We start from the raw sequence: 14,958 nt of genomic DNA on the forward strand, positions 1-14,958 counted from the left end.
GTTGGGGCTTCTGGACCCCTGGGTCACCCTCTCCCTTAGCTGTAGGAGAGGGAGGGAGGAGAGAAAAAGGGGAGAGGAGGAGGAGGTGGATGAGAAGGAGGGGGGACTTCTTAGACACCTCCAGCAGCCCCAACTTCACAGCGCAAAGGTGTGAGCACAAAGCGAGTGGCACTTTTCAGCATGTCTGTCCTGATAGCCACCCAGCTGAAGATAGACACCAGCAGCACTCCTTACAGAGGGGTAAGTGTGTGTGTGAGTGTGTTAGCATGCACTGCGCGCTGTGGGGGGAATGTGTGTGTTTATGGGTAAGTCATTTGCTCCTGACAGAAGAGACTACTGGCTGGTTTTGATAGAAACAGCACAGGCAGGCAGGAAGGGAGCGGCGGGTCCCGACGTCCCCTCTGAGGATCCTGATGGACATTCCTGCTTTAATTTCAAGAGCTGACTTCTGAAGAACGACTGTGTATGCTGTGTAGAATTTTTAGAGCCTCATTGTTATTCTTTGTTGCTTTCTAATGGCTTTAGTGGGCGCCTGCCAGCGTGGGGAAAAGTTGGATAGAAGTATGTATTGATGTGTGAGGTGTTTGGTTTTTTTACATGATTTGCTTGCATTTCTTGTTCTGAATTCAAACATTTTTCCTTGTGTGTGTGGAAATTATTCAGAGGGCTTTAAAGGTTGGCTTGTAGCTCTGCTTTGACTAAATGCTGACTTTATGCAGCTCACTTATGTGCATGCAAATTGGCTGCAGGAAGGATTGATTGTGAGCACAAGTTTAGAATAACTTGACTTGTTCATGAGTGCTTACATGGAGGTAAAGCTAAAAGGGGTTTTCTAAAGGAAAATTTGTGCAAGATTTTCTTATATAATGAAAATAGGTGTACTTGTGCTTCTGATTTAATAATTTTTACTTCAGTTTGTATCCTGAATTGTATGGTTAATGGATGATTTCTTGATTTACTGCCTCTTGTGAATCTTACTGATTTCTTTAAGCGTTTTAAAGCTCCTGTGATGAGTTTTGAGCTGGTTATGAAACAGACCAAAGTTGATACTGATGCCCATATATGACGCACAGAAGCAATCAATGAGACAGATTTTTCATTTATCTTTTATTACCTTTACATTTTGACGTAGGAAGGTGTCAGACCAGGATTACTTCTAAAAAAGCCTTAACTTACATTTTAATGGAAAAGATCAACAGTAAGAATCATATTTGACTTTTAATGTAATGAGATTTTTTTTTATGAAAACTGACCAGAAAATAGTTCAGAAGCACTACTTTGGCCTCACGGGGGCACCAAAAACAGTACAAATTGTACATTTGTCCCAGGAGCTTGGAAGACCCATTAGACAACAGTCATACACATTAAAACACAATGCCTATTTGCATTGCCATGCACTTCCCCAAACTGTGTATGTTAACCTTAATTTAGGGCATATTTATTTTAGTTTATACACTGGCTGTGTATAAAATATGTTTAACTTTCATAATTGTTAAGCAATTTTGTTTTTATAAGTTTTTATATTTATCTAACCTTTTCTGCACCATCAGACTAAAGCAAATTGCTTGAAATGTAAAAAGTACTCGGTCCTAAATCTGATTCTGGTTCCAACATAAAAATGAGTGGAGGCTAAAGCCTGGTTTATACCCTGCATCAAATTGACTGCATACTTTACGCCTAGCCTCCCGTACCTAGTCAGAGACTTACCAAAGTGGCGGGCGTGCATCTCCTCTAAACGGCAAACCAAGGGATTGGTCCTCTGAGCGGGATTGTGCTCTGTGCACTTACAACACTTTTGGAAATCGCCACACATCACCCTTACATTTGTTGTCTTCCGACATCTCCTCTCTATGCTTCCTTGTAACTGTTGTAACACAATATGCACACAGACAAATCTACACTGAAGTATGTGTTGCCCACAGTGATCTCAGCCCCTACAGAGCGCAGAGGTATAAACCAGGCTTAAATGCTGTAGTGTGTGGCTTTCATTAGAGCGTCTGTGTCTCAGTTGTAGTCTTGGTTCTCTTTCATTAAGGAGGTTGGCAGTTTGATCCCAGCTGTCCACATGCAGTGCATTGGACTCTTAACTGCTCTCTATTATGTAATCAGTGGTGTGATTGCATATGATTAGGATTAGTGGATACTGATGATCCCCCACTGTAACATCCTCTGCCATCAGTGTATGAACGGTCAAGAGTGACGAGGAGTGTAAAAGTGCTTTGAGTGGTAGATGAGAAAAATAGAATAATACAAGTTTGTTCCTCATTTAACATTATTCAAGTTTGACAACCTGTCCTAAAAACATTCAAACATCAGTTGTTGTGTTGCAAAAACTCCAGTTTTGCCGTATGAACAAACCACAGTGCTTTTAACCGTGGAGATGAACGTGATGAAAGATTATTTATAATGTTTTAAGTTTGCACTTTGTAAACACAAATTAGAGTTACCCTCTACTGTTAGCGCTAGTGAAGTCACAACATTTCAATTAAAGATTTAGATATTACGAATGCACCTCTGCCATCGCTTTGTTTAACAAGCTAAAGATGTTTTAAATGTAGGAGGATGCAGGATTTTTCATTACTTTTTAGTAAACGCAAATTCAAACTGGGTTGCCCCTTGTAGGCTCAGTGCCAGCAGCAGCGCACACCCACAGCCTCCAGCTGTAACTATGTGAACACATGCACTAGCCCATCAACCACCTGTAGCATCCTCTTTCTACGTGGGAACTTGAGAGCACCTGACTTAGCATGTTAGCACAAACTAATCATTGGTATTTGAAATATACCTGCTCAGTAGAAAGCCACCTTGCATTGCTCTTCGCCCTGTGCTGCTCTTGAAGTGCCTGAAAGCAAGTGAAAGTCGAGCAAAACTTTACCCTCGTTTGGTAAAAAGCTTTATCTGTTTGGTCTTTTGTTTCAATTTTGTTATGTTTTACTTTCTCCCTCCCACCCCCCCAGAAATGTCCCGATACAATCAAAACATCAATACAGGCTGAGGAGAGGGTTCAAGGCAGACACAGACACTGACACACACGTATTGGCCTGTAGGAGACGATTGAGCAGGATTATTTGGTTGAAAGTTGACATTTTATTTTTCAAGAAAATCCTGCAGACGCTACCCTTAAATGAAGAAAAAAAATCTCACTTGACACCAACTGCCACTTAAATAAGATTTTTGTACAAATGAGGTCATATAGTTATCATCAGGACTTAGGATATCAATAGCTTCTCATCCATGTCTATGCAAGCAACAGGGCCAAAAACAGAAATGAGGAGCCTGATATAAAACAGCGCTTCTTATTGTGTTGTATCATTCTTCATCATCCTGAGTTAGGACACTCCAGCAGGACATCAGGAGTGATGTGTATCTATGGCTCTGAATCAGCAACATTTAACTCAGCATCTTTGACATTTATCTCTGATTAAATCTGTTCAAGAGATTCAGATGTCCATAGAACATTGTGGAAGAAAACCACCTTAGAGGTGTTATGGTACATTTTGTAACAATTGAAAGTCATCCAACCCATATCTGAATGAAGAAAATAGGAAAAGTGACTTACAGCCATGTGGTTTGGATTATTTCTCCTTCATTAAATTTATTGCCACCCTTTTCCAACTCTTGCCCAGCATGCTTCACACTTTCTTCCCACACAAACACACATGTGACAATAAATTCCTGGTGACATGCTCTCTCGTCCAGTTCCTCACTTACTGACTCCATCTCCCCCCACCGCTGCCTGCCACAATCCTTCACTCCAGTCTGCTGCTCCCCTCAGACGAAACCACAGTCTCTTCCACCACATCAGCCAGCATTAAACTTCATTTCCTCACTGACTTATCTGCTACCATTTCAATTTATGCTCGCTACATAGCTTTCCCTTCATCCGTAATGTAGTGGAAGACTCAGCACTTATTCTCTGTGGAGGATAATGATATGCCAGCACCGACGAGCAACATGCTCAGCTGGTTTCAGGGCTGGAGAGGAGTTAACAAAGTTGAATTTTGCACACAGCTTAGTGAAAAATCAGCTTAAGGAAAAGTTAGAAATGAGAACTTAACAGAATGTTTACCATAATTTTAATATTTTGGGGATTTTCATAAAATTATGCATGAATTGTATAATCTGCAGCAGACTCACTTCATGTTTATGCTGTTGAGTTAGCATATTATCATGTGAATATAACCTGTGCTGAATTTGGAGACCACCTCAGTAATTTATGGAGGTCACATTTGTAATTTGGTGTCTTGACTTGAAGCAAACAGTAATTGAATTCCCTGTTGTCACATGACTCACTATGTGATGAGTGTTGCAGCTCAGTGTTGAAGAACCTGCCGCTCTGCACAGTCCTGCTGACTGTGTGTTACTGTGCAGCTTAATTAAATTTAGATCAACACTGACTGAGGACGATGTTTCTACCTTGGGAGCGTTCAGTGTCGTATCAAGACATGTTCGGTATGACACTGTGATTCAGGTGGGAAAAGTCAAGTGACTCAAACACACACAATTTACCCTTAGATTTTATTAATTTAATCCAATCAGATTAGCAACAGAAGAGAGAGTCTGAATACAAATGCGAAAAAAGAGTTCATGTCTTTTCTTTTTACTTCTGTTATAACTCCTGGTGCAATTACTTCAGCTCCAAAACAGGATGTATAAAGGTGCTTTTCTACTACAAGAACTTTCCTGAGGAACCAGGGACAATTTAAGGAGCCATGTGCTTTCTGAATACAGGAACTAGGGTCTAAATTTAGTTCTGGGGTAACTGATGTACCTCTTAAAACAGGATAGTACTTTCCAGAAGTCTAAAGGTTGTTGCACATTGAGTCCGTTATTGTTGTCTGAAATTGACGCACTTTAGAAAAGAAATTTGATCCTACGTTATGTCAGTCATGATTGCACACTCACACTGAAACTTTCCTCATCTTTCAACCTTCGTCCCACAATGTTTTCATTTTGCCTGTCTTCCAGCTGGAGTTTGGCTGTTTTTGAAAAAATTTTTGAGCTCTTTGAGATGGCTATGCCTCTACCACTTGTCTCCTTTCATTCACAGATGGAACTAGTCCCTCCCCTGTTTAATAAAGCATGTTCAAAACTAGGGATGCACGATATTATCGGCACAATATCGGTATAGGCTGATAAAAGCCTAAAAACACGTTTATTGGTATCGGCAGATATGAAAATTTCTGCCAATGGGCACAGCCAATAAGGTGCTATTCAGTTAGGATTATTATTATTTTCCATCTGAAAAATAAGCGTCTTAAATAGAATGTAGCACTTCATTTATTTGCACTGCAGAGCTCTGTGTCTGTCACCAGGTTGTTACAGTAGCTCTAAAATAATCAAATGCAACTTAGTTATGTTTAAAAATGCATTGTACATTTAAAGTTCATGTGATCTAAAGTAATTATTTGTCTGTATTTCAATACTGCATGTCTTGAGTTTGAAAAAATAATACATTACTTATTTATGGTAAAATTAAATGTTTTTTTGTCTTGTTTTATGTGTGTTTCTTAAACAAATAAGACCGTCACAACTATAGTAACATATAAATTCCAGTACAGGATAGACTTAGCTTTCTTTACAGTGAAAAAAACAAAAAAACTTGTGATTATCGGTATCGGTATTGGTATCGAAAAGGTTTCGATATATCGGCATATCGGATATCGGCAAAAATCCAATATCGTGCATCCCTATTCAAAACAAGCACAGCCTTCATGCTAACAGGCTGACTGCAGTGTTGCACACAATGACGGCCTGTCTCTGCCTTCTGCGGTGTCACATTTCCCAAACAACCTTTGTCATTATATTACCTTCCTTTTAATGGTAGTACAATTACCTTTAGTTTTTCTCACGGGGCCTAGTTTGGAAAAACCTTCACTGAACTTCGAGGCCTCGAAGTAGTACGTCCAGAAACTAAAGGCTTTGTTCTCAAGCTTCTTTCTCTACTTCAATACAAACTGCCAGCATGTTTGCCCTGGTGAAAAGGTATCCTTGGGAAGAGTGAGTCACACAAACACATATGAGTGTGAGTTCATATGCCATTGAGTTAGACCTTGCAGTGGAGGATTTTGTGTTGGCAATTGGACGCTTCAATTTTTGAAATGCTGCTTTGTCACTGTGAGTTTTTTTTTAATTACCACTCTTTCTCTGCTGCTTGAATGTCTTGTTAAACAAGCTTAATTACATTATCTGCCTTCCATCTGTTTCTGGAACAAGCACCTGTTCATTTTACTTCTTATCTGTTCCCATTTTGAACAGAGTAAAGAAGTAGCTCTTTCTGCTAAGTGGGGTAAAAATGCACAGTAAACTCAACAACCACCTCTATGTAAGCAAGATTATGTTTTGCAATTTTTTTCTCAACCTTGTGTCAAATTGAGATGCAGAGATACCAATGCCCTTATCGATTCTGCATAAATATGTAATTGGTCTCTGGATCTGGATATCTCTGGCATAAATATACAGAAATGCGTAAAAATTGCACATCTTGTGGCATTGATGTACTGTTTGGTAACTCAAGTAGGCCATCTAGTGTCTCAAAGTGGTTATAGCATGATTCTAAGTTGTTTGGAACCTTGCTGTAGTTATGAATCAGGCCATGAGCCTGAATGTAACTTTTCTTTCAGTTGCCTGTTAGTATTTTGACATTTGGAGTTTTCAGTATTGTTTTTACCAAGAGTAAAAGGACGCTAATTGTTATCCTCTATTTTTATTTGTGCTTAAATGCTACGTGAGGAAAGACAACAAAGTCACTATTGTTGATAAACACTTGCCTAGTTTGAACACTCGAGGTATATTTGCGTGATACTGTATTCCACTGACTCCATCGTTTCTGAGAATGTCATCAGACATGGCACAACTCCTGAACTCAGAGTTTTCTCTGACAGTTTAAATTATGATTCTGTGAATACCATATTGTTTATTTTGTCACCTTTCAACAGCAATGTGAACCTGACTCTTTTCAAGAGCATGAAACTAATAACAAGTACCTCAAGGAACCCCATTCCAAAAAGCTAAATTATCTCTTTTAAAGTATATGAGAAACTGTAGGTATGTATAGATTATAATTCAGTATCTTGAATTTGGATGATTTTGATGCACTGAAATCAGTTTTAGTGGGTATGTAATGAATTTAAATCAGTGTGAGATTCTGTTTACAGCTCAGGATCAGACTGTCTCAAGGACAGCTTTAAGTCAAACATATGTGTTCAGTCCACAGCAGAACAGGGACGTGTAATCCGATACAGGCAGCTGGATGATTAAAAAAAACTTGTTGCTGCAGTCAGCTCAGCTCAACATCGGGGGGAGTCATTAGAGTCCCGCTAATACCAAATGGAAAATGGTGCAAAATGATGTGATTATAGTGGGCTGTAAGTAAATCCATTCTATTACATGCATGTAGAGAGAGGCTCTGTAATTTCCTCATTCAGATGAGCGATGTTCAGAGGAAATTAGATATTACTGCGTTCCCACCAGACATTGACGGATTGATCTGTCTGCTCCTCCATCCAATTAATTTGTGTGTCTTTTAGTTTTGATGCAGTGGAAGCTGGTGAAAACAAGTCAGCCTGTGGTGCTGTTGCAGTCCATGCAAACACATTAATGCAGCACACAGCCTGCGTATCACATGAATAAAAGTAACATGAATCATTTGTGCATGATTGTATTTTCACTCTTGCCTCATCAAAACAAGCTTTAGAATAAATCTGCCTCATACAATATTAAAGCTAAAAACCACATAAAAGAGGTTTAGCTGCTATTCAAACAGCACTTCTTTCACTGGACAGAGCTGGACAACAGTTCTCTAGATAGTGGGTTTTCTTTTCATTTCTTGGATTCAGTTCAGTGTTTTTCTTTCTCGCAGTATTTTAATTCAAACTGTAGTCTGACTCAAAATATTCTTGCACCGTGGATAGGGAGTACCCTTCATATTTGAAACAATACGGCACTGATGCCTGGTACCTGGATTTTATATTTAATTAGTACTCAACAGTACCAATTTTCTGCAGTTTTGTGTATGTTTATGTGGCGATACATATTAATTTGTTTAATAATAAAATATCAAAGTTTGTCAATTTAACATTCATTTTTATGAGCTGGCAATGCTATGCTCATGTGCAGCAGAAAATTGCCTTCTCTTCCTCTCCTTCACAGTCACAAGGATGCATTTAGGTACTGAAAAATGGTACCGTTTAGCCCCGTTTCCACCAAGCAGTCCATTTTAAATCAGTACAGCTTCTTGTGGATTGGCTCGGTTTAGCCGATCCTTTTTGCGTTTCCACAGTCAACCACCCAACCAAACAGTGGTCGTCTGAGAGACATGCAGATCACGTCAGTATTGGGTCAGTCTGTCAAAGACCATACCTAGAGGTCGGAGCAACGTGCAAAATAGGTACAAATTTTGACATCTAAATCCGACTTTTTTTGGACGTTGGAATGATGTTCAGCATTTGGACGTCATTTGCAGACCAAATCTAGACGTCAATGAGACGTTCAAAATGGATCCAAACATTTTTTTAGACGTTAATCTGACCTCCATAGGACGTCCGAAAAAGATGTAATAAAAACTTTAATTCTGCACCTCCGGGGGACCTGATTTGGGCGTCGAAAATTACGTTAAATATATGTAATTTCAACGTCATATTGCGCAGTGGGACAGTGAAACACAGTGTACCCTGCTACTAAGTACAATTAAGAAGAAAAACACGACAGAGAAAACAAAGAGCAACAATGGAAGACATCCAGCAATTTGTCTTCTTCGTGATTTCCATGTGGTTCTTTGTTACAAAGTGCAATCAAGCTTTGTTTCAGGGAAGAATATGTGCCGTGAGGAGAAATATAACAACTGCCATCACACAGTAAGTGACGATTCTCTCAACCAATCAACGGCAGTGTTGTAGCTCCACCTAGGGAATCGGATCGGTTTAGTCTGGTACCCCAACGAAAGGGCTCCAAAAAGTGGGACTGTTTGTCTCAGGTATTTGGGGATCCATCCCAGGATTAGTCAGTGGAAACGCCACAAGATGTGTGCCGTACCGAGACTTGGTGGAAACGGTTTGATTTTACTTGAATTGGCCCTGGATACTACAGAGAGAATCTTGTAGATACCTGTAAAAGTACCAAATTTGGTTCCCTTCCCTAACTGTGGAGCATGTTAGGGCTGAAATGTGACCCCTGCATCTTAGGAGGAAATTCTAAATAAAGTGAATCGAACTGAATTGAAATCACAGTGAATCAAAAATCAATAATCATTAGATTTTCTGTTATATTTCATGATATTTTGAGGTAACTATTGCGTAAAAAAAACTAATTAGAACAAACCCACTTTATACTTCCATTATTGCATCCTTAAGTGCACATATTACGTGATATGATTCAGATTAAAATGTTCCTGTTTTGAAGAAAAAAACAATCACACCTGAGGAAGCTAGCTCTGCCTCCAACAGCCACATTAGCTCCCTGCAGAGGGATTAGGGTTGCAGCAGCTATCACCATCATTATAGCTGTTATTACATGCCTCTCCAAATGTTTCCCTCCTAAAACGCAGCGCTCGACTGCAGTGATGTGTGAGAGAGGAGCCGCTCCAGTCAGCTGCTGTATCTGCAAGGAGGCGATAGGGAGGCTCAGGCTGAGCCCAGGCTCTCCGGGCACAGTCCTGAGGGGAGCGTTAGAGCAGCCAGCCGCTGCACAATAGCTCCCCAACAAGGTGAGGGAGATTGGAAGACATCCATCAGAGAGGGCCGGGACGGATGTCAAGTGACTCGGACCTATTTCCCCTGGGGATGTGCGGCCCCAGGAAGGCATTTATGAAGTAGAGAAACAAATGATGACAGGGACTGAGGCGAGCCAGTGTGTGAGAGGAAGCCCGGATGATAAACCTGCAACATAAATCTCTGTGCAGCAATTAAAAAGCATCTAAAAGCACCAAACAAAGCTTTGGCTCCATTGATTTATGAATGATACTTTCAGTCAAAGGAAAATTGATCCATGGCAAGGAAAGAAGGGAATGAGGCTTTAATTAGGAAAAGGCTGCAATGTCCTATGTGTTTTTTTGTTTTTGAACAAATGTCTGAACTTTTAAAAATCAATATTCAGTATTCCAGATACATATCCCATTATGGAGGTTACATTCATAATTCAAGCCATGAATCAATGAGCCTCCAGCATTTCTTTTCAGAGCCCGAGATGAGTCACCATAAAAAGAAATTAATTGAAAGTAGCTCTTTGTTCAAAGGGGAGTATAGCATATATTCATTTGGAGTCAGTCAGCCTTCAGTACTCTTTGCAAGCGATAACAAAATGAGCTTGATTTGGCTTAATGGGAGATGCAAAACAGTGGCATTCAGAGCTGTTTTGAGCCCGGCTTTAGTGCTGCTTTGAAGTCGTACCCCTGTGAAGATGACCTATTTCCCAGACATGCAGCTCTGCCCGGGTGGAGCTGTAGTTTGAGCAGTCACAGAGAGAGTCAGAGGGGTGTTTGCCTGTGGTGTTTTGTGACGAGGAGGACAGAGGAGATTTGAACCATTTGACTCAAGAGCCTTTGCCCCCACCACCTCCACCACATATAAACCAATATTCTGCATTTAAACCAGAGCTGTGTTGCTTTGGCCTCTGTGAGCGACTCAAGCATGAAATCACTTGCAATGTAGTGTAGATGAGCTGAGTAACACTTGTGGATGTGGACTGAGTGGAAATATTTGATATAAGTGGGGATGAATAAATTAAAGGGAGGGAGAGACACTTTCATGGTTCAAGATGTATTACTGTCAGGAGCTGGAGGTGCAGCAGGAAAGGAGTTTACAGCATGAAATTTAGTTTACACCAAAATAAATTCCTTGCATTTCATTACAGACTGGGTAAAGAAGTATTTCCTGCCTGTGAATATATTAACTGCTTATGTTTGGAACAATTCGAATAAACGTGTGTGGTAAAGATAGTGATTTATGCTTTGTAAGATTTACTTGATTTTGGAACATAGATGGGAACATGTTGATATTTTACACCTGAAGTAGATCTCTTGAGGTGTACGGTCAGCCTGTTCTTATTCAGTGCGCCACAGAGAGGCACTCTAGCTCCGTTCTGGGACCTTATCCAGTCATTTGGGAGAGAAAAAGTAGTAGACCATGATCCCGATAAATGAATTTGACTTTTTTAGACGGTATTTTTAGGAAGAGATAAATTCAGGGTGAGTTTTTACTGTGCTGGCTCCACGTTTGTGCGTAAAAGCAGCACCGGTTGAACAGCAGCAGCTACAGCAGAGCTGCTTTCTCTCAGTGCTGGTCACTTCTCATGCAGAGCGCGTCTGCGGAGACAACCGCCGAGCTCCCAGCGTCCTTCACACTCTCCATGCGCGAGGACAGTGTGCCAAAAAGCACAGCACAAAGTGTCGGGACATTATCGCGTGCTCTTTTATTTGCTGGACAATCGGGCGGGAGTCCGGCGGGAACCGGATATCTGATCGGGAAGTCAGCGCGTCCTCGTGCTATCTCGCTGTAAGGAGGCAACAGAAGAGGGTAGACGGCGTGGTGTGAATACAGATGAGAGCAACTATTGACACCTCCAGCCCACCAGTCTGCTGTGCGCGCGGTCAAAGCTAAAAGGACGTGGCTGTAAAGGATCCACCTTTGAATCTACTATCCATACACGCCAGTTTAGCAGCTGAGTATCTTTTCTTATCTTTCCTCCTCCGGTGAAAACTGGCTGCCTGCTATCGGTTCTCCTGGAAGCGCACAGAAAACCAATAGATCTTGCCCCCCTAGAACCTCGAATCAGACGAGAGCTGTGTGCGTCCCTGACATGCTGTAAGTTCTGGTTATCTGGACTGGACCTGTATTATGGCTTCGCTGTATCAGAGATTCACCGGGAAGATCAATACCAACAATTCCTTCCCGCACCCACCTGAGGCCAGCCACCTTCTCGGTGGACAGGTTGCAGACGAGGAAAACGCAGCGAAGACCCCTCAGCAGGTCGGCGATGGAAGACCTTACGTGCAGTACCGCAAGAAATGCGTGAAGGAGGACGAGGATGTAAGACACTTATTCTGTATTTCCTTTAATACAATAAATATCCTCAGTGAAAAAGCTCCAGGTGTGTAGTTAAGGTGGTTCCCATTTATAGTGACTGAGACACACATACATACACATACACACACATGCACATACATGGTCATAGGCCTGGAGGTGTAGAAGCTTATTATAGGAGTCATTCATACAGGCTGGTTAAAAAGTTTTATAAGGCTTCTTGTCATTATGGTAGCTGCACTTGTTCTTGAATTAGTGTTTTACTGTGAATTATTGGACCATTGTGTTTTTCATAGACAATCTGAGCAATTTGTCAGATAGAATCGAGTGTGTTGTATTTAATGACTCTGTTTCCACATCATTAGTAAAGATGTGAAAATCTTCTGCTTTTCTCTAAATAGCCTGTCTGTGCAGCTCTAGGTGCTGTCCATGGTGCTGTAATGTCAAACAGCAGCCTGAGCCTTTTGGTTGTTTTAGCCCGTGATGTCACCCTCAGTGTCTTTACAAGCTTTATTCGAAAGACTTGAAATTTAGATAAATGTGATAGGCTGCAGATTGTAGGCCTCTTAGATGAGTATTACAAGCTTGTCCTTGATGAAACTTCAATTTTAGCTGCTTCTGACCTGCTTCTGTTTATTATCAGGCTTGTTTATAAAGAGAAAGTGTGTCTTTTTCTTTTTGGAGCCTTTATCACCCCAAAATCAGATCTGTAAGCTGAAGATGCTGCAAATCTGTGATGTTTTACCAAGTTGCTCTACATGTGAATCACTGGCATTGTTTTTAAACATTTGCTCTCAATACCCAGAGCCTGGTTGTAACAAAGCTGTCAGATAGGATTGCTAAGGGTGTTCAAAAGGAAGGATTAAAGATTATGGACTGGATCTGGTGATCCAATCACGCTGTTTATCCGGCTCAAACCCTTCAGTTTGTGCTGTTCAAAAACTTTTGAGTGGGATTTGGATAGTTGCTATCCCAAATATTAGGATCATGCTAAAGCAGGAGAGAGCTGGATTAAAGATGGATTATGGCAGCAAAATGTAAGACAACTGTTGAATTGATCCTTGTTTTCATAAGGCGTTTCATATTTCAGGAGTCTTTCAAATTTTGCACTCGGATGCTATATGCGCACAGTGACATGTTTGAGGTGGCATAAAAATGTGGAATTTGGACTCATGAAATAGTTTTCAGTAGAGCTTTTGAGATCTAACACATTAATGTCTAGTTTGTAAATAAATATCAAAAACAAAATACTTTCCATATATACTCCTGACATTGTATTGACAGTTTGTGGATATATGGGAGGGCTGCGTTGCTCAGGCAAGAGGAAGAGGAGGAGAAGTATTTTTCTGTGATGGTGACCGTTACAGTGATACAATCATTACAAAATTTAAAGGATGTTTCCAACATTACTCTAAAAGTTATAATCTACACTACAGACAAGTGAGGTGACCAGAAAAGTAATCTACAAGACAATCTACAGACTTTATACAAGAGACTGGTGGGAAAGGTCCACTTGAAGCCAGGGTGAAAACTCAACCTTTTGCATTCACAAACTCTCCGGAGTACAAAGCACTTGTGAGAGAGTTTAACTTCATGATCTTCCTGTTTGTGTGGATTTTGGCGCTCCCAGTGTCCTCTGGATTCAGTAATCCTTAAAGTCTGTACATGGATCAGGTTGATCTTATCCAGGTAATCCAGCTTTTCTTTGAAAAAAAGGGATAAAAGTGAGCTGTATTACCTGATTCTAAGTATAAAGGAAGCCAAATCCAGATCATCTTTTTTGAAGGTTGAAAGTTTTGAAAGGGCTTGGTGCAGGTTATCGATAACAACACTTTCTTTCTCTGAGAGAGATGCAAAGTGTAGAATAACAATGGTTCAGATATCATCAAATGAAATGAAGCACAGTGTACAGCTTTACTCCAAAACTGATGAACTATTCTCCGAGGAGGGCTGGGCGATAAATCAATTTTATCGATAAACTGGAGTTTTAACAAGTCTGTCTACTAACTACAAAGTGACATTTTCAACAAAAGAGCAGCTGAAACTTCAATTCCGGGAGAGAAATAGGGTTGATTTTGTTAAGTTTTTGATTAAATTAAAACAAAACTTGTTTTAAATTATCTCTGTTACCTACACCTTTTGTTTTCTTTAAAAAATAGGAGAAAAAAACTGTAAGAAATTGTGAATCGATTTTATTTTTAGGACATATTGCATACTTGACTGACTTTCCTGTATTTATAATTGCGGTTCTCTGCCTCTCACATCAGAAGCAGAAAAAAATGGTTTTATTTAGGGATGCACGATATTATCGGCACAATATCGGTATCAGCTGATAAAAGCTTAAAAACACGTTTATCGGTATCTGCAGATATGAAATTCCTGCTGATAAGGTGCTATTCAGCTAGGATTATTATTATTTTCCATCTGAAAAATAAGCTCCTTAAATAAAATGTAGCACTTTATTTATTTGCACTGCAGAGCTCTGTGTCTGTCACCAGGTTGTTACTGTAGCTCTAAAATAATCAAATGCAACTTGGTTATGTTTAAAAATGCACTGTACATTTAAAGTTCATGTGATCTAAAGAAATTATTTTACTTTTTTTCAATACTGAATGTCATGAGTTTGAAAAAAAATACATTTCTTATTAATGGAAAAAAATCAAATGTTTTTTGTCTTGTTTTATGTGTGTTTCTTAAACAAATAAGACCGTCGCAACAAGAGTAACATATAAATTCCAGTACAGGATAGACTTAGCTTTCTTTACAGTGAAAAAAACAAAAAAACTTGTGATTATCGGTATCGGTACTGGCCAAAAGAGGTTTCGATATATCGGCACATCGGATATCGGCAAAAATCCAATATCCTGCAACCCTAGTTTTATTCCCATTAGTCAGACTCAAGCAAGCAAACTCGGTTGCTGTAATTGTTAGCGTTCCTTTA

The 14,958-nt window shown here is 40.0% G+C and overlaps 1 protein-coding gene across 2 annotated transcripts in view; it reads left to right on the forward strand.

Moving 5' to 3' along the window:
• The window catches only part of LOC141804169 (A-type potassium channel modulatory protein DPP6-like), a 138,743-nt gene that overhangs the window by 41,915 nt on the left and 81,870 nt on the right, over positions 1-14,958 (forward strand). Inside the window, exon 1 of one of the 2 annotated variants that reach the window (XM_074688483.1) lies at positions 11,181-12,023. The exons of the other annotated variant lie outside the window; for it this stretch is intronic. Within the exon in view, the coding sequence (XP_074544584.1) occupies positions 11,832-12,023 (192 nt within the window). The 5' untranslated portion in view covers positions 11,181-11,831. Of the gene's footprint in view, positions 1-11,180; positions 12,024-14,958 lie in introns of those variants that run through there. 2 annotated transcript variants of the gene reach the window in all.

The sequence above is a fragment of the Halichoeres trimaculatus genome, unplaced genomic scaffold (genome assembly GCF_033239565.1).
Source record: "Halichoeres trimaculatus isolate MK-OKI-2021-1 unplaced genomic scaffold, fHalTri1.1 fHalTri1_scaffold_15, whole genome shotgun sequence".
Taxonomy (NCBI): Eukaryota; Metazoa; Chordata; class Actinopteri; order Labriformes; family Labridae; genus Halichoeres; species Halichoeres trimaculatus.